This window comes from Pteropus medius, unplaced genomic scaffold (assembly GCF_902729225.1).
Source record: "Pteropus medius unplaced genomic scaffold, Ma_sr-lr_union100, whole genome shotgun sequence".
Lineage (NCBI taxonomy): Eukaryota > Metazoa > Chordata > Mammalia > Chiroptera > Pteropodidae > Pteropus > Pteropus medius.
The window spans coordinates 695545-722706 of record NW_024346065.1 but is presented as its reverse complement, the minus strand read 5'-3'; the positions used below and the strand labels follow the sequence as shown (position 1 = coordinate 722706).

General features: G+C 42.5%; 1 protein-coding gene across 5 annotated transcripts; it reads left to right on the top strand.

Moving 5' to 3' along the window:
* The first annotated feature begins 3506 nt into the window (after nucleotides 1-3506).
* On the top strand, nucleotides 3507-26957 carry MAX (MYC associated transcriptional regulator X). Of its 5 annotated transcripts, XR_005655522.1 has the most exons (6): nucleotides 3507-3842; nucleotides 4576-4602; nucleotides 11815-11922; nucleotides 24117-24240; nucleotides 24704-24788; nucleotides 25466-26957. XR_005655522.1 is itself a non-coding variant. In XM_039875242.1 (5 exons), the coding sequence occupies exons 1-5, from the start codon at nucleotides 3807-3809 to the stop codon at nucleotides 25648-25650; spliced, it is 486 nt and encodes a 161-aa protein (XP_039731176.1). In that variant the 5' UTR covers nucleotides 3520-3806; the 3' UTR covers nucleotides 25651-26957. The 5 variants fall into 5 exon arrangements, 4 of the variants coding, with proteins under 4 accessions (XP_039731176.1, XP_039731178.1, XP_039731177.1 ...); XM_039875242.1 differs by lacking the exon at nucleotides 24704-24788 and having other exon boundaries at nucleotides 3520-3842; nucleotides 24111-24240; XM_039875243.1 differs by lacking the exon at nucleotides 24704-24788 and having other exon boundaries at nucleotides 3559-3842.
* Nucleotides 26958-27162: the final 205 nt, after the last annotated feature.

Here is a 27162-nt window from a genome sequence, read left to right as displayed (position 1 = left end):
ATTTATTGAGATAGTGGTTGTCTTTTAATAGCCCTACTGTTTTAGTGAGAATGATGCTACTCAAAAAGAAAAAGAATTAGAAATCTCACCTCCCAGAGACAAATGCTATTAACATTTTTGCTGAATATCCTTCTACACATTTTTCTACATATGTATACTTGAATGGATATGTTAAATTTTATATTATGCTGTGTAAAGCCTACTTTTTCTCACTCACACATAAGCCTTGAGTTTTGAGTTGCCTGTAGAATAATACAAGTAAATGTGTCCAGAAATAAACCGAATACAACAATCTAGAGTTCAAAGTGAGATACACTCTTGGGGTTGCCATCAGAGAGATGGCCATCAAAGCCTCAGGAGGTAGAGGGTGGGAGGGGAATATTGAGGGCCACAAGAGCCACTGGAACTCAAACACTGACAGGGTGAGAGAAACAAGAGGAGGCAGAGAAGGAGCAGCTATGAAGGTAAGGGGAAAGCAGGAGAGTTCTCAGCCTTCAAGAAAGAGAAGAGGTCAATAGTAAAGAAGGCCACTGTCAGATCAAATAAGATAAGAACTTTGGATTTAGCAATAAAGAGGTAGCTGGTGGCCAAGATAAGAGTGACTTTAGTGGTAGAGTGGAAGCCAAATTATAAAAGAGCTGAGGAGACGGTCTACTTGCCCTCCCCACTTGCTGGTCCTGCTCCTCCTTCATCAGAGCTTCTCAAAATCTAATGTGCATTTGAATCACTTGGGCATACTGTTAGGACGCAGGTCCGATTCAGCTGGCCTGGGGTGGGGCCTGTATTTCTAACAAGCTGCCTGATGATGTGGATACTACTGGACCAAACTTGAAGTAGCAAGGGGCTAGATTAGGCTGCCCAGAGACAAGGCCCAGTCTTGATAAGTTCACATAGGGTTTTACCAAAGACACTTAAGCATGAAGAGAAAAAAATGAATTCTTAGGGTTCTGGATTATTATTCACATCAGAAAAATACTAAAAAAGAAAACTAGAGGAAATTTCTGTTCCCATATGTGCAATTCTTTCTTATGTATATGCCTTGCTCATGAAAGTCCCTCCATTTGGGTCACTTAAAAGCTATTTCTTAAGTTCCAAACTTATGAAAATTTTCTAGTTATCTTTTAGTTATTATTTTCTACTTTGATTGCATTAGGTCCAAGAACTTGCTCTCTAAGATCACAGTCCTTTGAAACTTGTCAATATTTGCTTTATGGCTCAGAACATGATCAATTTTTGTAAATGTCCCATGAGAGTTTGAAAAGAATATATTCTACAATTGTTGGGTGCAGTATTTTAGGTCTCTTAGGTCAAATTCATTACTTGGGTTGACAGGTCTGCATATTCTATCAATTTCTTAAAAGGGACGTGTTAAAATCTCCAGTCTCTCCACCAGGAAAGCCTTTCCTCCTCACTTCTATTCGCCCAGGCCACCATCCAATAACTGGGGATTCATGTTTGCTAAAATCTGACCTGGTTTCTGCAGACCCCATCCTTGCCCGGATGGAGCTGACAGCATAAGACTTACCTGATCACCAACACCTCCCCATCACGTTGGACCTGGAAATATTCCTCCCTCCTCTGAGCTCTTACAGTATTCACTGCCTGTATAACTAATTTAACACTTAGTCTGTCTTCATTGCAATTATTTGAATTCACAATTTATTCCCCTATCAGGTTTTAGATTCTAGATGGGCAAAGATTATTCTATTTTTTATATAACTGCTTTATTGAAATATAATTATTGACAAACCATAAAATTCACTCTTGTAAAGTATACAATTCAGTGGAAGACTATCTTATTTACCTTGGCATCCTCTGTAGCAGTGCTTCTCCATCTTGGTTGCACATTGGAATCACCTGCAGAGCTTGAAAAAAATCCTGCTGCCTGGTTCTCACTCCCAAAGGTTCTCACTTAATTGGTTTGGGGTGCAGCCAGGGCACTGGAATTTTTAATAGCCCTAGAGTGATTTCAACTTATAGCCAGGGTTGCCCTATAGTGCTTTGCACATAACTGGCACCCAATAATTGTTTGTTGCAATAATGAATTAATCCTAACTTCTAATATCTAGCTAATTAACCCATTCAACAGCTACCTTCCCGGTCTCCCTTATAGCCTATCAGCTCTTATAACAGAATGGTCTGATTATGTCTATCTTTCCCATTTAATGTGAAAGACTAAGACAAAAGCCTTTGGAAAAGATGTTTACTTGCAAAGATATGCAGACTTCGGTAGGATTGGATCACTGAATAAGAAACAAGATATTTAAAGGAAAAAAAGTAAAGGAAAGATTACATATTTACATGTCTCTTCAGCAGGGATGACATGAGGAGCATGTCAAGAAGGTTGTAACATGTATACTCAAATTTCTATATTCAAAAGTCAGGGATAAAATGTTTTTTATTAAGGAATCAGTAACTTATGAGAAAAGTTCAAGGTTTCATCCATTTTGGAGACCAGAGGTAAAAGAGTAGTTCAGCTACTTTGTTTATATCACGGCTGAAAGTTGTCTTGTTGTTTTTGATTCCTGTGGGACTTGATGTATACTCTTAAAATGGTGGCAGGGCAGTCTCATTTGTTTCCACAGCTGTGAGCAGCATGAAGGCTGGGACTGTTCCAGTCTTACACATTATGGCATCACCATGCTGACACATGTTAGGTGTTCAATATATATTGGTAGAATGGATATGATCATACCTCATACCACAGTATTTAAGTATGATTTTAACTGGAGAGGGAGCAGCAGTTTCCCGTTTTGATACTTTTTTGCAATTCTTAATTATGGTACTCTGAATTGGTGCACTTCCTAAACTGCCTGGGGTACCACAAACTCAGAAGAGCCTTTTACTTCCACATAAATGGTTGTTGAGGGTCGGGTGGATGGGGGTGGGGGCTGGGAAATGTATAAGCCTCACGTGAGCAGCAAGTATAGTCATTCCGGAAGATTCTCGCCTCTGGGAGCTGTCCCTCAGGGAGGCCCGTCATCCTGTCCCGCAACACCACACAACACCAGCCTTTAGTACCTCCCCACAGCCAGATTCCAAGGGTCCTCGTGGGCATCCTGGGCCGTGGCCCCTATTTTGCTGCAGCAGGATTCCCCTAGCTGGCAAGATATGCCCCAAGGCGCAGTGCAGGGCGACTCAGACATTAAGAAAACAAAGTAAAACCAGTCGCATCAAAGAGAGGCAGCGTTATTTAGGCAGCCGGCTACTCCCCCAGAGGCTCCACCCTGTCCCCTGGGCCCCGCGCCCGGGACCCAGCCGGTGCCCGGCTTCAGGCGCCCCAGCTCCCTCCACGTGTCCTGTCTTCCCAGCAGTCTCCACTGCCGCCTAGCAGGAACCTCCTGACAACTCGCGGTCTGCGGACTACGAGTCCCGGCAGGCACTGCGCCGCTTCTCTCTCCGCCCCCTCCGCGGGACACGCAGGCGCTCTGAGCACGGTCAACAAGCTGGGCTGGTGCCGACTACATGCAGTTCCTTACGGGATTTGTAGTTTTTCTGGCGCTAGCCGTGCGGCCAGTCAAAAGAACAAGAACTACAAGTCTCGGCGGCCCCAGCGAGACGAGCCCGGTCACGTGGCAAGGGGCCGACCGGGTGTGCGTGCCGCCGTTGATCGGTGCTGCAGTGAGGAGGTGGTTCTTGCCCGTGTTGTGTGTGTGCGTGCGTGTGTGTGTGAGTGTGTGAGTGAGAGAGCGAGTGAGTGAGTGTGTGGGGGACTCGGCTTGTTGTTGTCGCTTGACTTCCCCCTCCCCTCCACCCTTCCCTCTTCCCCGCCGCCGCTGCAGTGGCCGCTCCCTGGGCCGTAGGAAATGAGCGATAACGATGACATCGAGGTGGAGAGCGACGTGAGTCCCGGGGCTTCTTCCTTCCCGTGCGGGTTGTCAGGCGGGTACAGCGGCTGGGGCTCTCAGCGGGGTGACGGCGGCAGGGGGCCGGGCAGCCGCCGCCTTCTTCCCCTCCCCCCACCCCCTGGGCTGGGACCGCCTCCTTCGCGCTCCGGGCTTGCACCCCTTCGGGCTCCTGGCCTGAGCGGCCTTCTGAGACTGGAGGTGGGGAGGAGACACGCGGCCTCTGGGACCCCTGCCCTCCCCCCGTGGAGGGGGGTGCTGCGACTTCACGTTCCCACCCTATCCCGCTCAGGATCTGGGGGACAGGGACCGAGTGCGCCGGGATCCCATTGTCCGAATCCTGGGGAAGGGGACGGCGCTCAGGACCTGCTCCATCGGTCCGCGATCCCCTCCTCCCTTGACCTGCGAATCCTGGAGAGAGGGGGTGAGGGAGGAGGGATAAGGTTTGGGAGTGCCCAGATGCCCCGAGCTGAGTCCGAGGGAAAGAGACAGTGCTCTGGCCCCCTCCGGCCTAGGTCGGATCCTGGAAGGAGGGGCGGCACTCGCGACCCCCCTGTCCAGCCACCGGATCCAGCAGGGGGGAATGAAGGCGTAGGGGAGGGAAGGGGGGGTCAGGCTGACTTCCCCACCCGCCGCTTCCTTCGCCGCCGGCATTTTCTTTCTTATTATTGAATGTGAAGTGTAAAAATAACTTCTATATTTTCTATTTTTTTTTTCTCTCTTATTCCAGGAAGAGCAACCGAGGTTTCAATCTGCGGTACGTCTCCTACTCTCCATTTCATTTTCATTTCCGTTCAGTTCTAATCCTTTTTGGGGTCAGAAAAAGATCATTCTGTTACTTTTAATATTGTAGTAAACTCTCTTGTTAATTGCTAAGGTGAGGTGGGGCCTTGTTCTGGGGTTCTAGGCGGGGAGGCGGGTTTGCAAATCTCATAATTCTAGATTCTCAGGTGACGGGTTTCAGTGACTGTGAGAGGAGCAAAGAAATGAATCGTTCCGTAGTTGTCAGATGGAGGATCTAGCTGTTACAAGTTGGAAATGAGGAATAACATCATTCTAAAGTAAATTGTAGTAGCATTTCAGGGCAGAGTGGTCAGAAGATTTACTTTGGAATGAGTAGGTTCTAAACGGTATCTGCATAGTTATGTAAAGCCAAAGCCATATGCAATAATCACCTTTAACCAAAAGTCACATGACTGCGGTAGTCTTATAGAATCTAGCATGACATGGTATTTAATGCAAAAATTGGAAATGTAGAGGAGCCAAAGATTGAATAGGAAAAGTGTCATATACAGTTTATTGTGGTCTGACTGTATTTGAGTTGAAGAAGTAAAAAGAAAATAGAAAAATTGTTGAAGGAACGTGGCACTGTAGAGATAGTTTTGCCAAAAGGTGATGGTTGAGACCATAAAGTGTTCTCAGTAATTCCTCAGGTTTTTGATGTTAATGTTCTCAGTAGATCTGTGGATATAGATAAACACTAATACTGGCTTTGGAGTCTGAGACAGTCCTGTGGGCGTTCCATGAATAGATTAGAAAAAGAAAGAACAGACAGAAAATAAATCAGAATCAGGGAAATAGAAATAAGTATATCAAAGTGTCTAATATTTGACAGCTGGGAACAGTAATGGAGGTCAAAACTTCAGATGCCTCTGGAGGACCCAGGCAGTAAAATATGAATAGAGAGCAGAGGTGAAGACTAGGGTACATGTTATTTTTCTGATTTTTAAAATGATGTGTGGAACAATCAAGTTATTTGGGGGCTTGTTAGAATTTGCAGGATGCCACTTTGATACCTTTGTCTAAGAATTTAATTACCACAAGATAAAAGCAAGCCTTCTTGTACCTTCATTAGAACAAGCAAAGATTCTTCAGTTTGTCCAAGCAGATAGGCATTAAGAAAAATTTTATTTATTAAGATCTGATATTTCCATAAAATCAGAGGATATAGTGGTTCTAGGAGTCTTAAAAATTATCCTTGACTAATAGTTACTAAAAAGAATTTATTTCTCCTTTAAGTATTATCAAATACTTATAATTTATATATACGTTTGAAAATTCAGTTCCTTGTTTCTCAGTTACTGTTATCACTAATAATGTGAACTTGGAGTTTCATGTTTGGGACTCAGTCTGTTTAAAATGTTTTGGGTTTTTTTTCTCTCTCCAAATTGCCAGTTTTAAAATCCACCCCCGGGCTTCAGAGTTGGAGGATAGAGATTGGTTAAGTGTCCTTTGTAGAATCATTATTTGAATTGGAATTACATTGGCTTTTCAGTGAGAGAAAAGTTTTCTTTGTGAAATTTTGGCTTTCAGTTCTTCAAAGCTTTCTGCTTTTCAAAATATTCATCCACATGGGTGTTGATGTAAATTGCTTATTAAATTATTAAAATGTTTCCACCCTCCTAGAATGTTAATCTCATTGTTTTGTTTAGATATTTTTAGTTTGTGTTAAGGTGCCTTGGATTTTTCACTTTGATTTTGGGGGGCGGGCAAAGAAGCAGGTTTGACCCTTTGTGTTTAATTTGATACATCTACTTGCTGAGACTTTTAAATATTATCTGGCACAAGATAATCACAACAGCATGGAGAGAAGAAACAACAGACAAATTTTACAGTATATCAGTTATCATAAATAAACATTTAGCGTAAAAAAGATTTCATTATTTTTCTCTGTGAACACATCTATTTAGTTCCTGACATTTAGTATCGATAATAACCAGCATATTTTTTTTAAATTAGTGGGGGTACTATTCTTAAGCTTTGCCTTAATTTAGAAAAGGATGTGGACTCTGAATAACCACATACTTAGGACTACAGAAGAACTTTTTAGAAGTTATATTGGGAGAAGGTTCTGAGTCCTAATATAAAAAGACAATCGTGGTTTATAATGTAACTACAATAGCTACGGCCTTACTGCATGAGAAACGTAGGATATTCCACAAGCACAGTTAGGAAGTGAAGCTAACTGTAACAGAAAGTGAAACTGATTTAATGAATATTTTTTTCTGTTGCCTCAGTGCAAACGCAAAAAGACAGCTTCTCCAGTGACCAATAAACTGTTAAAGGAAGTAACCCCAAACAATATATTTTTTTGCCAAATTTAATACACCTCAGAATCCCACTGATGTTATTTTTATTATTTTTTTGGAGGGAAAGATTGCACTTTAAAGATAATTTTCTGGGACAGGTATATTTCATGCAAAGTGATCTTTTCACTTTATTTCTGTTTGGGAATTTCCTTTTGGAAAGAACGAAAGTATACTAAATATATAGAGTTAGTGTGTTGGTCAGGAAACCCAAGGCCTTTTTCAACTTATCGTTCATGACAGCTGAACATTCTGCAGTTAGAATATACCTTTTAAGGGGTTTAAAAACAAATTTGTGCAATCTTGGCCTGTCTGGCATGAAATATTTTTAACTTCTCCGATCTCTTTGCTTCTTTAGGAATTGCAATGTATTCAGAAGGGAATGTTCTTGTTCACCTTTGATATTAGAATTTACTCAGGAAAGTACTGTCTGTTTTACCTGGAATTAGTTGCTTGGCAAAAGTGCTACATAATGCATATACATTGTGTCAGCTTAGAGTGTTGATAGTGATACAGAAATGCCTGGTTTGGTTCCTGAGTATGCCTGTTTGTTAGAAAAAAGGGTATTCTTAAATTTGTCTTTTCAAGATGCCAGTAATGGTGAAATAGCTGATCAAGGACTCCACCTTGGTTTTCAATTAAAATTTCCTGACCAAGGCATTTTCACTTTCTAAAATGATTATAATATGGTGGCATATTTAAATTATAGCATTCCCAACTTCTTTTAGGCATCAGTGATTTTTTTTTAAAGGCGTTAAAAATGCATGTATTTATTAGATACTAGAAATGTATAAGAGACTTCAAGCAGGAGAGGTGTTGGGAAGTTGAAATTTATAGCTTTCTATTAAGGACCTTAGTGAGTTACTCATTTTAGCTGTCCATTTTTTCATGTTGTATTTTTTGTGTTGATTAAAATGAATGTTTTAAGCTGCTTAGAAATTCAGTTTTATTTATGCTATCCTCTTCCCATCTATCAGAAGTAATAAATAGATCTTTCTGTCGAGAATTTTGAGCCCGTATATTTCCACATTATTGTTTAATAAGAGTAGCTTATTAATAATCATCTTCCCTCTAAAATGCAACCTTCAAATTTCTTAAAGGCAATAAATGTTTAGTGGACAACTCTAATTCCCTATATGCTGAGAATTTTTTATATTGGAATTGAGAAGTCTCCCCTTGTAGATGAGGTTAGGTAGCCCGCAAGAAATGGCATTGTTCTGGAGAACCTGTGCATCCTTGAGTGATGGAGCATTTATTTCCCCATACTATTTGTCTACCTAGAACTTGCCAGAAATAAGGTTCTGTTGATGTAATGACTTAGATGAAGATGCATTCTCTATGCAGTAAGTTGAAAGGAAATAAAGAGATTCCCTTGAATTTTTAACAGACTTTACCTTGAGTGACCTGCCAGTATAGCCACTTCTTGGCTAACAAAACCATCTTTGCTTTCAACATTTAACAACACTTAAGATACACATGCTTGTTAGTAATGGAGATGGACAAATTGTAGGTGAAGATTTTTATTGTGGATGCTAGTATGGAAAGTTTGGTGGAAATAAAACTGAGAGGCTGAATAAAAACCTTGGCAGAGATGTCAAAGCTGGAAGCGATTTGGTGCTGGAGTTCCTGTTGAGCATCTGGGGGCCACTCTTCAGTTTCACTCAGCCTTTTAGTATTCCTCTTAGCCTGGGATGCCCTGAAGGAAGGGTTTTCTGGCAGAAATCACAAACCCAGTATACTTGAAGAGCAGCAGCATCCAGCCACTGCTCCAATAGGATGTAGAGGGGAGGCGTTTGGGGGCCTGCTTTCCAGCCAAGAATAGCTCCACTGTCCCCTAGAATTTGTTTGGTACCACCCATCTTTTATAATCAAACATCTTTCTCAGAACAGGTGAGAGAAAGCTGGCTCATCTGTGTTGATCTTTATTTGTTCAAGACACCTGATTGTTTGCCCCTCTCCCCACTTAGCAAAACAGCAACTAGTTTTGAGTTTGTGGGAAGATCTTAGTTGCCTTACACTAGGAGTCTTCACCCAGTTTTTCATTCTCAACTCTGAAATCTCAGCCCTTTCAAAAAGGGTTGCCAGCAAGTGAAAACAGTTAACAAAACAGTGATAAGCCTGGCAACTGGCCCTCCATTTGGGCGAATTAGTGGAAGGTGGGGTAACAGTGTTATCGGGCTGGATGGATCTGTCGTTTGGAAATGTTTCCCAAATAGAATTCTCTTCCTGTCTGAAGGTTGTTCATTTGCTCTTTCAAGCCACTAGAGGTATCACTTAGTTCAGAGTTGCCTGGAATTAGGCATGTTAGTTCTGCATATTTTTAACTTGTTTTTTCAAATGAGATTTGAGAAGGAGAAAATGCATCATTGCCATTGTCTCTGAGAGCTTAAAATTTACTCTGGTTAAGCCTAGCAGCTTGGGGATGGACATGGCAGCAGGGATTGGTCTAAGATTCCACTCTTCTGCTAGTTAAATTGGACCTGGAACCACCACAGAAATTCCATCCACTACTTTGAGAACAACAGTCCCCTGCTCAGGCTTTCTACCGGGCAGTGGACTGCTGCCTTTCCTTGTTGAGCCAACTTCTCACACTTGGCTGGCTCTCCAGATGAAAAGCCAAGATTTCTGCTGATGGTCCTCAGCCAAGTTCACTTAACAATCCTCTAACCGAAAGTCTTGTCTATTTGAGTCCTTTCAGGGCTCAGTGAATGGGAAGGGGGTAGTGCATTGTGGGGTTGGTTTTGGTGTTAGATTATACTTAGCTCCACCCCTCCAATGCAGGCTTGAGTGAAACCAAATTCAACTTGATTCTAGTTTTTTCAGATTTGCTGGGCTCTCCCAGAAAGAAAACACACTTAGAATTTTATTTGTATCAACAAGAGGGATTGTGGGTAACGCTGGTGTCACTGCTTCTGTGCACACCTCTTAAGCTGGGAGGAGGGCCAGGAATGGGGTGATTTAGTAGACAGGAGTATCTTGGGCTGCTGCTGGAGACCAAAGCTGGGCAATTAATTTGCATGTAAATAAGCCATCTTAGGGAGTATGTAACAAACACAGGAGAGGCAGATAGATGCCAGATGCCATCTCTCAGCCTTCTAAGCTCTTTAAGTATAGTCCAGGTTAGAACCCAGCTCAACCTGTGTAGATGACTAGAGGGAACAGTAAGTTAGAAGAGGACTAGGTACTTAAATATGTTTAATTTCTCCAAGCTATTTTATACTGCTGTTAGAGGCATCTGCAGGTTTTTTTGCTCTAATTATGATATCACCTCTTGCTTCAGGTTATATGGTGTCCAAGCTTGATCGTTCCTCAGATTCCCCCATAAATTCCATATATCATTTAATAGTGAATTCAGACTTAACAAGATTAGGAGGGCTTTAGAAGTGCTCCAGGCATCTGCCCTGGAAATGAGTGCTATGCTCTGGAGAACGAAGGCTGTGATGGGAACCATGTGTCTGATTCAACAGAGCTATAGGAGAAGTGTTATGCTTGAGACCAGGAAGTGACTAAAATTACCACAGCTGCTCCCAGCCTCCTCTTCCTCTGTAATGACTCAGACTTTTAGGATTAGATAATAGAATTTCAAGTCGTCTCATTCCCACAACTCTTGTCTTTATAGATTTCTGTCTGTACATCTTGTCTAGTACAAGGATTCATTTTTGCTAAGGCTTTCTTTTTGCTAAGCCAAGTTATTTACTCTTATTGCTTCATTTTTAAAAATATTGGTACTCTGTCTGAGAGATTAAAGCTACCTGAACTTCTTGTATACACATTTGCTGTTTAGGCTAGCTCAGTGTACCCTTGCGTAGTCAGGATAAATTAACAGAGTGTGTTATTTTTCATAATTCCCAGAGTATAAATGTGATAAGGTTCTTGCGTTAGGTCGAGCATGTGTTCCTGTTCCATTTGGAGGGCATGCCCCTTTAATGTGGACCTGCTGAAGCTTTCTTGCAGTGCTCTCCAGCACTCTCTCTTCTGCCTGAAACCAGTGTATTTTGCCATTCCTGATTTGTTGGCAGTTGTGTTCTTTGTGAGTTTTAAGCAGGACAGGATAAAGACTTTGCTCCATGGGTATTTAGATACTACCAAGTAAGCATGACCTGCCACAGGTGCCTGAGGAAATTTATTCAGAGCATATGCGAGTCAGAAGAGTTGCCATCTAAGAACTAGCTTTCAGTCACAGCGTGTGTGGAAAAGCCCTTGGCAGGATAGCACCTTGTATCCACTTTAAAAGAATAGGAACTCGGAGTGCAGTTGGCATCTGTATCAGCTTTGTCATAATGATCTCAGATTCATGCATCTTGGTTTCCCAGAGGTTTTAGTTTCTATTGTATGTTTTGGTGAGAAAGTCTTAAACTAGAACCTTTGAACAAGCTGGAGACCAGAACAGACTCATGATGATGGGTTTCACATGGAAAGAAGCACCGCACCAATGACCTAACTTCATTCCTGGTTACCCATCCTGGGGAATCTCTTTACAGTGGGGCTGATCACATCTTATGAAGGGGCCCATTGAAGCTTTTCCCTGGTCACCTCCCAACCATGGACTGGCTGCTTTTCTGTCACTTAAGTAAGTTATGGGTTAAGACTAATGTTGCAGGAGAGTCATACTTTGTCCCCCTGAATAACTTTTATTTTACTTATGCATGAGCTGGATGCATCGAGCTACTTTGGATGTTCCTGTCGCAAGCCTTGCCTCACCCCTTTCTCCCCCTTTAGCAGAGCCTAATTCTGGAGACTCCTAACTACCCACCTCGACAAAGCCTTCCTAGTCCAATCACCAGGGACTGCGCTGACAGCATATACTCCCAGGCTGTACCCACCTACCTTTACCAAGCAAAAGGAATGACTTCGCTGATGTGCTCTTTCTCCCATTCTTCTAGGCTGACAAACGGGCTCATCATAATGCACTGGAACGAAAACGTAGGGACCACATCAAAGATAGCTTTCACAGTTTGCGAGACTCGGTCCCATCACTCCAAGGAGAAAAGGTGAGTTTATTAAGAAAGCTGATTGCCCATCACTAGCTTGGAACTTGCTGTGGAGCATACTCATCTATCTGGAAAGAAATGTAGTCAGGGATATTAGGGTGACACGGTTTCCTTAAATTTTTATTCTTTGGGAGATCATCACACACCTTACCTACTCTAGTTTATTTTTAGCAAACAACATGAGATGTAATGTGGCTGCTTGTAAGACATCAGTAAAAGTTGTCTTTTAAACTTAGTATTATTTGTAATAAGTTACTCATTCAGAAAATTATATAACAATACACTATAGTATCGAAAGTCACCTATAATAGTTTGGGATAACACTAAGGATTCCTGAGGTCAATGATGCCCTAGAACTTGATGAGAATTTCTTGTGTATGGTTCAAAGTTAGTACTTATCTTAAATGAAACCTCCCAGGAATGTGTGTGCGCCAGTCTGGACACCAATGATCTTCCCGTCCCAACAGCTGTTACTTCAAAGGCGTGTAAAGAGCATTTTAAGCTGTAGGACAAATGATTTGGGTAAAAAGCTATGTTCAAAAGAAATAGAAGAGAGAAAAATTACTGCTCTTCTCCCACCTCATACCCTACTGGTGGCCTTCCAGAAACTAATTTTTTCCCTGGAGAGGTAGGCACCAGCTGTTTCTACATTCGAAAAACAAAGTTGGAAGCTTTGAGTAAAAAGCCTGTGGATTAGGGTCACTCCTTGGGATTTGGAGAAAACATCTGTTTACATGGTTAGTTCTTTCCTTGACACAGAATGTAGCTGGCTGGTCTTTGCTGCAGTTCAGCGGCGTAAGTGGCAAACTGGGCAGAGGACCTGCGTTTTTTTGGTTCAATGATCCATTCTTTAAAGAAGCAGCCATTTTTAAAAAAATAGTTGCTCTCACATGTGCTTTAAATGGATCTCCTGATTTAGTTCTGTGTTGGGGGTCCTGGGTTTGTTTGGTTATCCAGAATCAAATTTGGAACCATTATGGTCATGTTTATACTACCACTCTGCTAAGTCATGTTCTTTATACCTTATCTGAGGTGTGGCTTTCTATGTGGTTGAAGCATGGGGTAGGTCTGACCTTTATAAAAACAATAAAACAGGCCATGTGAATACCTAGTATTGCAAAACTTGAATTTGCCATGGGTTAGGCCTACTTAGTGGACTTGGTTTAATGGCCTTGGACCAAGGTTCTTACCTGGAATGACAACATTCCTGGGTACAACACTGTCTAAGCACTACAGGAAATCTTTATGATGGGGACAGAGACTCACCCTTTTAGTCAAAGTACACATGCGCAAAGGATTATCTCTAGTGCTAGTCTGAAATGTGGGGTGTCAGTTATTTATTCATATGCCATGGTATAACTTAAAATACCTTGGTCAACTAAATGGACAAGAGCTGCCTTCTCTTCAGAGCCTCACATCTAACCAGGAATGGCGCCAAGGCTGTATTTCCGCAAGATGTGGCCTATGGACCACTCACGTCAGAATCACTATTGAATCCACCTTTCTGGAGGTGGGCCTGCAGATCTGTATTTGTAACAAGCAGATGATTCTTAGGCATTCTTAAGTTTGAGAACACTTTGAGAGGGAGGGTCATAGAAGCTCAACTATACCTTTTTTCTTTATTCAGCCTTATTTTACATTGCTAGGACATTCATATGTCCTTAAAATCGCATTGTCTTTAAAATCACATTTTCCTAAATCTTGCTGTTTCCTTTCTTTAAGGAAGTTGATGATTTGAAGTTGGTAGCCTTACAAACTGAATAGTTTGTGATTGGTTGGGGTCCATTCATTTATTTATTCGCTCATTCCATTCAGCAAATATTTATTGAGGGTTACATGCTGGGCACTGTTCTGGATATTAGGAATACAGCGGTGAACAAAACAGACAAAAGGAGAAGCTCTTATTCTGATGAGAAAAAGATAGAAAATGAACTAATAACTAAAAATATATTCAGTATGTCAGATAAGTGCTATGAAGAAAATTGAACAGGAAGGAAGGGTTGCAGTTTTCATTAAGGCAGACAAGAAAACTCACTGGCAAGGCAACATTTGAGCAAAGATTTGAAAGAAATGAAGGAAAGAACCATACATCTATCTGATGATGAGCATCTCAAGCAGACATAGGGTGAATGTAATAGCTCAGATGCAGGAACTGGGAGCATTCCTGGGTCCCCTTCAAGGAGAACAGAGGCCAGAGTAGCTGGAATGGAAGGAGATGGGGTCAGAGAAATAGACTAGAGGACAGGAGTGGTTGAAGAGTTAGGTTTCATAGAGCCCATCAGCAGTTCACAGGTGCCTTTCCAACTTCAGAATCCTGTCCTGTGTTTCAATCCACATATTTCACACTGAGCGTGAATGAAGGAAATGGCTCTTAGCTCTGGTGGGGCCCCCAGCCCTTTCCTATCTAAATTCCACGCCCTTCATTAATCTTGTCTGCCAGCACTGTTTCACAGGTGCTGCAGGGAGTCTTTCAGAATACTTTGGTCTCAACTTCCGAGTTCTCACTAAATGTTGCAATTTTTTTTTCAAATGTGGTATTTGAACCAAAGGAAATTAGCTAATTCTTGATTTGGATTGCAGTAATTAAGGTTGTGACATTATAAATAATCTTGAAATGATGATTTTACCTAGTGAGTTTTCGGGAGCTTAGATCAGGTTCTTGAAGGGAAGGCCTCCAGTCTCTTGTGACTTCTCATTTACTATTTGGATTGTCTATAACATGTATCTTAAGCCTTTTGTTTTTTTTAAAGAGAAACCAATACTGATTGAATTAGATCCTAACCAAGAATGGGGGGATGCTTATATTTAAAAAAATAGGTTTACACGTTAGACCCAAACTCCATTTATGCTTGTTTCCTATGTTTTTACTGTAACACAAACATCATAAAGAATGGTCATCTTTTGCTTAAGTAAAAAAATCAGTGATGATAACTGTATTGCAACATAAAATTAAGTCAGCACAGCAATTCTGTGAGGTGAATATTATGCTACTGTTGAACAATTACTATTGCGCCTTGCTCCTGCCATCATTACTGTGTCAGAGGAAACAGGCCCAAGATCATGATTTTTCTGTAGCTTGACAGGGACTAGAACTCAGGCCTGCTGATTGCCAGGTTTTATTTTTCTACCACACCGTAGGGGTAAATAGTTTAAGGATACAGGTGCTCCTCGACTTATGAAGACGTTACATCCCAATAAACCCATCACAGTTTTTCATAAGTCGAAAATGCATTTAATACAGTTAATCTACTGAACGTCATAGATTAGCCTAGCCTGCCTTACATGTGTTCAAAACACAATATCCAAAAAAAAAACACTGGCGACATAGTGCACTATAGATTATCAGTTATTAACCCTCAGGATCATGTGCCTGACTGGGAGCTGTGGCTCCCTGCTATTTGCCCAGTTTCATGAGAATTGTATTGCATATCCCCACCCAGGAAAAGATCAGTGTGTATTGCTTTCCCACCATGCAAAGTTGAAAAATCCTAAGTCAAACTATCAAAAGTTAAAGACTGTATTTTAAAGAAGTCTTGCTTAAATATTTGTATCTATATATTTTACATGGGGAGCTTCACCTGAATAGATCTAGTAATCTTGGCAGTATGTCATACTGAGGCTCCTACTAAAATACTGTCCTCTGAAATGGCATATATAGGTAACACTGAAGTGCAGAGATTATTTAAAGATTATAAATTTTTCTGAGTCCACATCTATTTCTTTTCTGAGAAATAGACCTTATAGTTGATGGTGCATTTTGGCATTGCCATAGTCCCCAGTGTTAGCAAGTGGGCTCTAGAACTCTGTTGTTTTAGTCTTTTGTTTCTCATGTAGTTTTTCAGCTGGACATTTTACTGGGAAAAAATGGGATGGAATAAGAACCATCAGCCAGTCAACCAGAGTAAGGGAGTATCGGAGCAAGAACAAGTGTGGCCCCATTTCTTATAGGAAGACATTACTTTTTTTGAACAGAATTATTATTTGTTTTAAAGGTCTTAGTTTGGGTACTAACTGGGGAGTGTTGTCCTGTGGCTTACTGGCACTGAGCTTAGACCTGGTGGCCAGCCCATCAGTTTGCCTTTCTTTACATGGGGATGTCATTCTGCCCTCCAGCCCATAAGTTGGCCCCAGCACCTAAACCAGAGTGATTACATCCAGTCACACTTTCCTTATCCTGGTTGACTTTAGTGATAAAAGGTTCTATTTCAGCATTGCCATTTGTGCTGTGCAGGGGTTTATAGATATTTGTCATCTTTTAAGTTTCTTGCTAAATGCCTGTTTACCATATTTTAATTGTTCTCACAGGCATTTGTGCTCTGGATTTCTCCTTTCTGAATAGAGCTTTGTTAAAAAGAAAGAATATAACCTAAAATAAAAATAAAAACAGGGTTTCTTGTCATCATTAAGTTCAGAATTCCTTCATTTTGGGTGAGAATATTAGGGCACTGCCTCTATCAGCTCCTGTCACAGACCCTGGCACATGGTAGTTCCCAGTAGGTAACTGAAGTGAGCGCCAGAGGAAACAGCGGGCTTGCTCAGCCCTTTAATGAAAACAGCAACAGCCAACATGGTTGTGCTCACCTGCTTAATTAAGAGCCATGTAAGTGCTGTAGAGGTTTAAAAGGCATGATAGATGATGTCTACTCTTGAGGGTCTTGTGCTTTTGTTAGAGAGGATTATTCCTAACAATTAACAATGATAAGACAACACTATGATCATCAAGTAAGAGGTTTAAACACTGAGCTAATCGGTTTCTTTTCTATTAAAGCTTGGTTTCCTTAACAGGTAGATTTTGAAACCAAATAGCTAACGTCATGAGTCATGATTCTTACCGTTAAAGATCAGTCTCGCTTTTAAATCCACTGTGACTGGGGCACTTACCCAGTTAAAATCATACATATATTTGCTTTACGAATATCTGCCATCTCCCACACCATATCATAAGTACCATGAAGGCAGGGAAAACATCATCTTTTGGTCACATTTCTTCCCTCAGGGCCTGACATACAGTAGAGAGCAGCGTGAGTATTTATTAACTGAAGGAAGGAGGCCCCTCTCCATCCTGGCCATGTTACACGAGAAGAGGCTCATGCTGGTGGACACCTTTTAAGATGCAGTTTCTTCAGCAGCACTGTTTCTACATCATATCTGGGCTGCTAGAGAGATTATCTCTTAAATGAAATGTAAACCACAGTCCTAGCTGTTTTACCTCACTACTCATTAAGGTTATGATCTGGCCAGACACCAACTTGGACAGTTTTTTTTTTTTTCTTAAATTGTCTACATCTTTAATTGTCCATGGTTGCCCAAGTTTCCCTTAAGTTTTGGGCTCAGCAACTGTAAATGTATTGAATTCTTTGTAAGCTATGTGTGTACTGCTGAAAACTTACTAGGGCTTTTCAGTGCCCATCAAGGTAAGGGCTGATGGGCACCTTGTCCTCTAAATAAGGTACCCAACTTGCCTTCCTGCTTTTTTTCCTCCTTCCCTTACAGTGGGAGGGTGTATACCCTCTTCTCTTTCCCCAGGAATGTCATTCTGTTTATCTGAGTTCTTTCCACAAGGTATTACTCCAGCCTCACTGCCCAAATGATGTCGGGGTTTTGTGAAGAGACCCACTCACAGGCCCATCTAGCCTGTGCATTCTTTTCCTGCTCGTGTGTTTCCATGTGTTTCTCTCAGCTGGTCAGTCTCCACTTGCCCACCTTCAAGGCCCATATCAACACTTCACTGCCCTGAAGAACCCCATGGTTTCACTCTCCTTTTAATCCCAATTGCCCATTGTGGAGCCTATCCTTCCTTCTTCCTGTGATGGATCATCACAACGAGAGAGTGCACTCGTTGAAGGCAGAAGCGTCGTCTACCCTTCTGGAAGTCTCTGCAGTGCAGAGTTGGGGAGAGCTTACTCCATGGAGAAGAATAGAGAGCCAGGAAATTCTACCTAATGCTTTTTCCCTCCTCAGACTTGGAAGGATAAGGATTGGTTACTAGGCATTCCCTTTAGCATTTTCCTTTTTTTTTCCTCCCACAAAATTGCAAAAATTTTAGAAAAATGGGAAGAAATGAGAACAGCTCCCCCCAACACAGCTACAACCTTTCCTTTATTCTAAGTTGATAAGACATACATTGCCCAATAGAAGTTTAATGTGAGCCACAAATACATTTAAATATAATTGAAATACAATTAAAATTTCTAATTGACACAGTAAAGTAAAATAATAAGTGAAATTAATAATATATTTAACTTAATATGCAAAATTATGGCTTTAATATGTAATCAATATATTAAAAGTTACTAATGAGCTATTTTACATTATTTTCTTGGACTGTCTTAAAATTCCAGCATGTATTTTATACTTATAGTGCATCTCAATTCAGACTAGTTACAGTTCAGTTGCTTATTAGCCACATGTGGCTAGTGGGTATCATATTGCACAGTGCAATTTAAAGATTCACTCCACCCCAGACCCCATTTTAATATGACTGAAATTGGGTGCCATCTTAAAGTGGATGTCAGAAGAAACTTGCCTCCTTTTTTTCTCCCCTACCAAAAGCCGCTCTTATTAAATTATGGAATTATTGATAGAGTGTAAGAAGCAAAGAAATAATAGGGTCTGGGTATTCTCTTTTGATCTCTTTGTATACATGTTTATGTGGGTAAAATTTTATAGCTTGCTGTTGTCATATAACATGCTTTTCCCCCCAGGTGAAAAGGTGTTTATATTTAGTCATTAGACATGTTTCTGTTGGCCATTTAGGTTGCTTCCAATTTTTTATTTTTACAAATAATGTGGTGATGACTAACTACCTTGATATATGAGGTGGTTTCCACAGAATAGATTTCCAGAACTTGGATTGCTGGGTCTAGGGGTAAGAACAGCTGGTTTTTTGCTGTATGTTGTCAAAATGCTTTCCAGAAGGATTGTTTTTGTGTCTTCTTTCTTATATTTCTTTTTCAAGCAAATTCTAAAGACTAATCTTTTGGTAGTATCTTCTGAGAATACAGATTTTACCAACATTGGAATTTTTTTTTTTTATTTTTTTGGAGGGGTGACTAGTTCAGTAAGTAGGCAAAAGGTAGTAATTTTTTATTTCGTTTATTACCAGTGAGATTAAATTTTTTTCCACATGTTTATTTACTAGCAGTAATTCCTCTGGGTAACTGTGCTCCTGTCCTACGTGGTCAAAGTTGGAAGGAAGAGTCACATCTACATTTCAAACTACCAAGGGCACAAGGAAAAAGAATACAGAATTTGAAACATAATTTTTGTTGACCATTAAACAAATGTCTGACTCCTCTCTTTAGCCCCTTAAAGGTCATGATAGTTCCGCCTTCCCCTAGAAATCAACAAAAAGGTTTTCTGGGGAGGTTTGGGGAGGGCCTGGCAGCAGGGGGTCACGTAGCTGTGCTCACTCTGACCCCCTTCCAGCCTCCCTTGTTGACACTGATGGGCTTTCATATTGGGATGAACTAATTTAATGCAGAGCCACATTTATTGTGTAGATTCCCTACGTTTTATTTTCAGAAGATGGCTATTCAAATGGAAATGTATACTGGCTTTGCCCTAGCCTTCCCTTTAATATGTATAAAAGCTTGGGCTGGTTTCTGAAAATTTGGCTTTATTTTCTTTAAAATAATTAGTATGAAGTAAAATAGGTGTCACTTGGTGACTTGGGCAGTAGTTCTTTTTTCATTCCCCAAGACACAGCATTTCAGGTCTTGGGGTAACAAGGCAGCTGTAACATTAGCCCAGTAGGATCTGATTTTGACAGTGAGGAAGAAAAGTGAGAAATATAGCTAAGATCATCATTTCTCGAGTCAGCATTAGGGCCCTAGAGAATAGCAATGGTGTTCCTAATGTTAACTACTCTTTTCTTCCTCACCCCTCCCAGTCTGCTTTCTAAAACAACTTGGAGTTTTACACAAATCCAGGTTACTGTAATATGATTTATAACTCCAGAAATGCGTGGAACTCCTGCCTTATATGAAAAGTTTTGAGAACCACTGCCTTAGATGGTAGTTAGTAACATTGGAGGTCATCCTAAGCATCAGCGTTAACTACTTCAAGAATCATTTGGGGCCTTAAAAACGGTACAAATTAGTGTGAAACTCTTGGGTTTAGGGCCTTTGGTGAAATATGTAGTCACTTCTTGCTTCGACATGCGAGCTGGGTGCACTCTGTTCCCAAGCAGAGTTCTGTTCAAGTGGGTGCCTCTGGAAGCTGGATTGACCTTTTTCTCTGTTTCCTTGTTGCTGTGGGCAGGGATGTTGATGGGCAAACAGCTGCAGCATGAGCAGGAGAAGGAGCAGGAACCTGCTGGGCCTCTCAGCCAGACCGGGTCTTCTCCATTGTCCATTTAGGTTTTACCCTTTTTAAGTAATGAAGCCAAATCACTGTGGGAACTGGCAATTCCCTTCCCCTGGGGCCAGGTTCAGCCAATTCTCTTAGGCTATCTTGCATCTTTAGGCTTTTCTTGTTTGCTTTTTCTCTGCTAGAAGCCTATTTGGTTTTCACCTGTCTTTAAAAAGAAAAAGAGAAACAGTCTTCCTTCAATGCTGCTATTACAAGCTACTTTTTTTTTTTTTTCATTTTTTTCAACCTAATTCTAAAAACTAGTCTTCATATTTGCTTCAGCTTCAACTTACTTCTGTATCCATAATCCGTGTAGAGATGATTTACCTAAACTCTCAGTTCTTCAGGAAGACCACCCTCACCAGGGTCTTCATTGACATCCTTGTGGACAAATCAGGTGGCTCTTTAATAGTCCTTTCCCTCCTCAAAATCTTCTCTTCATGACTGTACTGTCTCTCTAAATCTGTTGATCTTTTTTATTAGTTCCACAGCTCTCTTTTGTGTCCCCAAAATGTGGGTGTCCTGGAGGCCTGAGTTAAATTCTGCTCTGCTATCTAGTAGTTAAGTAACATTAGGTAAGTTACAGTTCCGTGTCTCAGTTTTCTCATTTATGAAATAGGAGAAATAATGCATCAGAGGTTGTGTGAGGATGCCTGGCATTTAGTAAGTATTCAGTAATTATTAGCTGTTGCCATCATCATCATCATTTGTATTGCATGTGCAACCATGGCTTTGGAACAAGATCTGCCAAGACTGTCTGATATCCTTTTGTGTTGTTCCCAAAGGTGAAGGAGAGACCTGAGGGGCCACTTTGCATTAACTCACACTGCAACATAGAAGGCTCAGTACCTCTTGAGTCTCCCCTCAGCCACAGTTCATCCTGTCTCATAGCTGTGTCCAAACCATTGAAGAGATCTGTTTCTGCTCTGAAAGGCAGCATTAGAATTAGTGCCTTCTAATTATAAAAACTAACAGGAAAAAAAATTACTCAGGTCTCCAAAGGCAGGAGTTGATCTGTGGACCTGTTGATTTACCATGTTTTATCTGCTCAGGCACACTCACATACAGACTGCCGACTCAGCCAACTGATCCCACTGTAGAAGAAGAAACTGAAAGCCCGGGGCCCCTCCATGGTCCATTGTGTAAAGCCCAGTGGTTTTGCTGGCCTTGTGTTTCCCGTTCACGTAGTATAAGCTCGTAAAGGCAAGGAAGCACCTTCCCATGTGTCTGATCACATAGTCATGTATGGTTTGGAAGCTGAGAGGAAGGAATTTTGGATGAGTCTGGCATTTTCTGGCTTCAGCCCTTTGCTTTTTCTTCCCTGGACTAGATGATGTACATGTAAATTTTGAGGAGTTTTGTATTTTGTGCCTTAAATTTTTTCTTGTTGAATTTTACTTCCTGATGAGTACCCTGGGAAGAGCAAAATAAAGTTAGTCGAGTCATTATTTTGGACTTGCTGAGGAGTCAAGGGCACCCCAAGTGACCTGGGGTTGTGCTTTCAATTGGGATGGAAGAAAGGCTATGCTTAGTGTTCTGAAGGCCTTGTGCTGGGTTTGTACCAGTCCAGCTTTCTTTGGGGACCTCATGTTCCCAAGGCACACTGTGTCATTCATTAAATTATCAAACTGAACATTTGAAAGTTCTTTCTCATTCAGAGATTTTGCTTTTTTCCCCTTGTCCCAGATGTAAATGAGTAGTTAAATAAGAACTAATGTTGCTTTCTGGGACTTGTTAATTGAAAAAGGGGGTGGGCGAATGTAAAGAGAGACTGCGATGTAATTATGCGTAGCAGTTAGATCAGTGATGGAGTACATAGAGTTTGGAGGGCTAGGTGAGACCTGAGAGAAATATTATGCCTGCAGTCACAGAGCCCATTAATGACAGAGCCTAGAATGCACTTGACTCTCGGATTCCTAAACTCTTCCTGGCCCTCTGTTACTTATCCTGCAGTGCTTATTTGTATTTCCATCTCCAGCATCCAGAGAGGCAGGGTATTTTAATTAGTCTTTTCTAATGGTGTGCCCTTTTTTTTTTTTTTCCCCCCCACTTTGTCACCTAATAGACCCTCATAAGTCCCCTTTAACAGAAATGAGAAACAGCATCTGAAGTAGCCTTGCAACCAGAGTTGCAAGTCCCCATTGCTAGGTATTCTCATTTCTTTCTATACAACCTGGCTTTGGCTCCACCCTTATGCCCTTGCCTGTGCTATTCTCCCAGCCCAAAGTAACCCTTTTCCAGCAATTCCACCTCAGTCTAACCCAGGGTTCACTACTTCAGATGGGAGCGTGTGTGTGCCCAAGCATAGCCAAGGCCAGTGCCTGGCACACAGTAGGTAATTGCCCCAGTCAAAAGCCATCTTTTTTGTGGCTTTTCTAATCTACTTAATACCTAATCTGTACTACTCAAGTTATATTTGTTGGTACTGCCCCATGATTTGTCTGTGTATAAATATATTTGTCTCAAGTAGATAGTAAGTAAATATCTGGGCAAATGAAGCCATGATTAATACATTTTGTTTCCCCACAGTGTCTGCTCAGTACCTTACACATAATTCACACTAGATAAAAATGGTTGACTATGAACAATTTCCATTCGAGGAAGTTGCCTTAAGGGTGCTGTAAGAGGAAAGCCTAGAAATTCTAGTACTTATGAGGACTGGTGAATAAACCCAGGCCTTGCAAACATCTCGAATGCCCAGCCCAGCCCAGGGTCTATAAATTGAGATTCTCAGTATTTAATACAAGTGAATTTAGTTTTGCTAGCCTGAGTGGATGTTTTCTTGGCCCTTTCCCCTGACAGTGTTCTGGTTCAGGACCCACTGGGATTGTAATACAGAATTGGTCGAGTACTGCCCTTCCCTGAGTAAGAAGTTTTGCTACTTCTCAGGAGCCTGAGTGGCATGAATGCCACACTTCAACTACTAGACTACCCTGCCTTGGGCTTCAGTTCTCTTGGCTTTTATACTATTGCAGCAATTCACCTGGTTGGCTGCTTGGCCATGTGTAACTCTGGCCATGTTTGCAGTGTGGAGGGAATCTTCCACGGGCAAAGTAATATGACATCCATTTTATTGGCTTAGCAACTTGTTCTTCGGACAGGGCACTGCCTGAGCTACCCACAGCCATTGTATAGGTGTGGTTGCTTCCTGAAATGACCCAATCTCATGCCCTTCCTGTGTTGACAAGAGGCTCTGACAGCTTTCACGAAAGTCTTTTTAGCCAACAAGGCTGAAATAGTGACACAGCAGCATGGCTTAGCTGGAAATAGTTAATGGTCTGAGGATTCGGCTGAATTCTAGGACCTTGATGAAAACCTTTTTCTTCACTCACATCTAAGTCAACTCCAGCCAAGATCTTGCTCTTATCTTTCTGGAGCAGTTGCCTATAGTCAGGCCCCAGCAGAGAATGAGTGGCCTCAGCTCTCAGTTAAGTAGCGTTTTCACATTTTCAGACATAGCCAGGCCAGAGACTTGAAAGCAACCTAAAGAACCAAAGGGGATGGGAGATGTGGAGTACAAGTTCAGGAGTCAGACGGACCTGAGTTTAAATCCAGGCTCTACCACTGTCTAGCTGGTGATTTCGAATAAACCAGTAAACTTATCTGAGCCTCGAGTTCCTGTAGAGCTACCTTTCTGAGTGCTGGTGAGGTAAGCTGGTGAGAAAGCACTTGGCACCTTGACTGGCACAAAGAAGACTCTCAGTAGCAATTACTTTGTTTCCTCAGCCTTGTCCCACCTCACCCTCCAGTTTCCCTTCCCCCATGCTGCTGTTGCAGAAAGTTTTCTCACTGCTTGGACTAGGTCTTTATTTTGTTCCCTGTTTTTTCTCCTATTGCAACAGGCATCCCGGGCCCAAATCCTAGACAAAGCCACAGAGTATATCCAGTATATGCGAAGGAAAAACCACACACACCAGCAAGATATTGATGACCTCAAGCGGCAGAATGCTCTTCTGGAGCAGCAAGGTGAGCACCTGAGCTTGTGGGGCAGCTGGCCCTGCTGTGCTCCAGCCAGGTCAGGGCTTCGCATCTGGAGTCAGAGCCAGTTACGGAGCGTGCACTCCTAAGCGGCTGCAGCCCTGCCTGTGGGGCCTGAGTAGTTGAGCGTTAGAGCTATCCAGAGGAAGGACCTGAGCCGCCGGTGAGGGAGCGGTGGTCTAGGGGTTGGACATCTGGAGACTTGTTTCTAACCTGATTTCTCCCCTTTTGGGGGCTCAGGTGTTCTGCCTGTAGTAGGAGTCACACCTGTATCAGGTGTCTCTAAGAGCTGAGGTCTTGGATTGGAGTGTGCTGTGTAAGTACCAGAAACTCCAGGGATTCAGGGACAGTGAGCTCTTCCCATTGTCAATGGTAGTCCAATCAGGGCAGCCTATGGGCCAGGCCCATGCTGTTCTCCAATGCTCACATCCGCCTTTTCCTACAACCACAGGGGAAAGCGAGAGCTGATCAAGTTCTTTGTTCCTGGGGAATTCACTTCTCTTCCTCCCTCATGGAAGATGCAAGTAAAAGGAAATGCAAGTAACCACCTGGGTTAGAACACCTCAAATAAAATAAAATAAATAAATGGGTTGACCTTTCACGCTCAAGATGAGCTAAACCAAGGGATGGGCAGAGGGAGGCGGCAGCGGGTTGGTTTCTGGGCCAAGCAGCCTGCATGTAGGGGCTGTGTCGAAAGGCCCAGGTATTCGTGTGTATTGGTGACTTGCTTCCAAATGTCCAGCTTGTCTTTCCAAGTGGATCTTGTATATGAGAGCTAAGCCAAAACTTTTCTTTGGCTGATACATCTTATGTCATCCTTTCCTGCTGTTGTGTAGCCTTCACACCCTTGTAGTTCCTGGCATTGCCAGGCCAGCTTCTCCTCTCACTGTACTGTTGGGTCCCACAGGGAACTCACGCTCCTGCCTCTACACTGGGCTTCCAAGGCAGGACGGTGACATCACATGCCTTCTCTTTAGGGTTGGGTGACATTGCAGAGTGGCCGGCCATTTCTCCTGGGCTCCCAGGTCTGGCCAGGAAAGAGGGAAATGAAGTGTGCTGGTGGAACAGCCACCAGAAGGGAGTTATTTCTGAGCCACCCTGAGCCTCAGGGGCCATGAAGCCCTTCGGAAGAACAGGCTGGACCCTGAGCTGAGACTCGATTACTCCCCCGGTCCCCAGAAGGCTATAACCCGCTCGCTTGGTTGCCTTTCAGTCCGTGCACTGGAGAAGGCGAGGTCGAGTGCCCAACTGCAGACCAACTACCCCTCCTCAGACAACAGCCTCTACACCAACGCCAAGGGCAGCACCATCTCTGCCTTCGATGGGGGCTCAGACTCTAGCTCGGAGTCAGAGCCCGAAGAGCCCCAAAGCAGGAAGAAGCTCCGGATGGACAGCTAAGCTCCGTGGGGCAGGCCAGCAATAAAAACTGTCTCCTCCGTCGTCTCATCCTCCTTTCAGTTCATCCTTAGAACCCTCAGAACCATTTAAGAGACTCTTATTTTTTTTCCTCTTTTTTTTTTTTTTTAAATTTTATTTTTACGTAGAAGCTCTTGGACAACAGCTCTCGTTCTCCTTCCCCATTCCCACTATTTTTTTTTTTTATGTTTCCCTTCAGGGATTCCCTGTCCCCACCAGGAATTTTAAACCAAAACACCCCAACTTGGCAGCTTTTTCTGTGGAGGACAGACGGCCGGCTAGACCTCTGAGCACATGGTGTTCTGACTACCCACCAGCTCCTCCAGCCCTGCCGGGCACAGGCCCGGCATACTCCTGCCCCTCCAGGCCTCTCTTCCTGGCCACCCTCACCTCTGTTTGATAGACTTTGTGAATCTGTGGACTGCTCTGCTTTAAGAAGATGACCAATTTAAGAAGTAATCAGAATTACCCCTTCTTCTTTTTAAGGATTTTTTTTCTAAAAAGCTATTTATTGCTCCTATTGAAAGACCAGATCCTTGAAGAAGCTTGTGGTATGAAAGGAAGTGGGGACAGATTTGCAGCGCAGTCTGGCCTGTTGCACTCCTGCTTCTCTCAGCCAGCCTTAGGGAAGGCCGCGTGACACTCGTGTGGTATGTGTGGGGGATGGCAGCAGTGAAGCGGTAGCCGCCAGAGGGTACTAGGGGGTGGGACAAGGAGGGAGGATTGGGCCGGGTAGAGGTTTTGTATTGAGGGCCAGTGATGATGTTTTGATATTTATTTCCTGCTACTGAAATTTGAATCTGAATTGTCCCTATTTCTGATGATGTCGGTATTGCAAAGCGACAGATTCATAAAGTAATGATCAAATCTTCCTTTCTTTCCGTGTGTATTTCTAAGAAATAGAGCCAACTGATTTTGTATGTAAATACCAAGAGCAATTTACCTGGTACTAAACCCGCACCCCAGTGCGGCCCCTTCCCCGCCCTCGCCCCACTCCCTTTCCGACTGTCCTGGAACTCATCCCCATTGTGTGATCCAGCCCTGGTTCTGGCTGCGGTCAGCAGATCCCAGTGAAGGGTTTTGTGTGTTTAGGCCTCATTTCTTTGTCTTTTTCCTACTTCGTTCCCGGCATTTGCTGATTTCTAGTGTATACTCTGTAGTCTCAGTCCGTGTTTGATTCCATTCCACGGAAATAAAAAGTATGTTGTACATACTGCCGAAGAATTGTCTTGCAAGTTAAGGCTTCCCCCTTTACTATAAGACTATAAATAAAAACTTATTTTATCCTTCTTGGTGGTAGTGTCTTCTTGCCCTTACAGAGGCCAAGATGGTTAAGAGAAGAACCCTCTGGAGGCCACTGGGCCTCTGGAAGCCTGAGAGTGGAGCAGAGTCGCTTCCTATGGGCTTGCCGAGCTGGGAGCAGCCGGAAGCCAGAGCAGTTCTGTTTTTGTCCTAAGGGCTCAGCTCAGTGTGGGCAGGGCAGGGGCTGGATAA

Coding starts and splice junctions, on each gene's coding strand:
- MAX (XM_039875242.1), top strand. CDS start 3,807: ATGAGCGATAACGATGACATCGAGGTGGAGAGCGAC. Junction 11,923..24,110: donor CATCACTCCAAGGAGAAAAG/GTGAGTTTATTA, acceptor TTTCTCCTATTG/CAACAGGCATCCCGGGCCCA. Junction 24,241..25,465: donor TGCTCTTCTGGAGCAGCAAG/GTGAGCACCTGA, acceptor GTTGCCTTTCAG/TCCGTGCACTGGAGAAGGCG.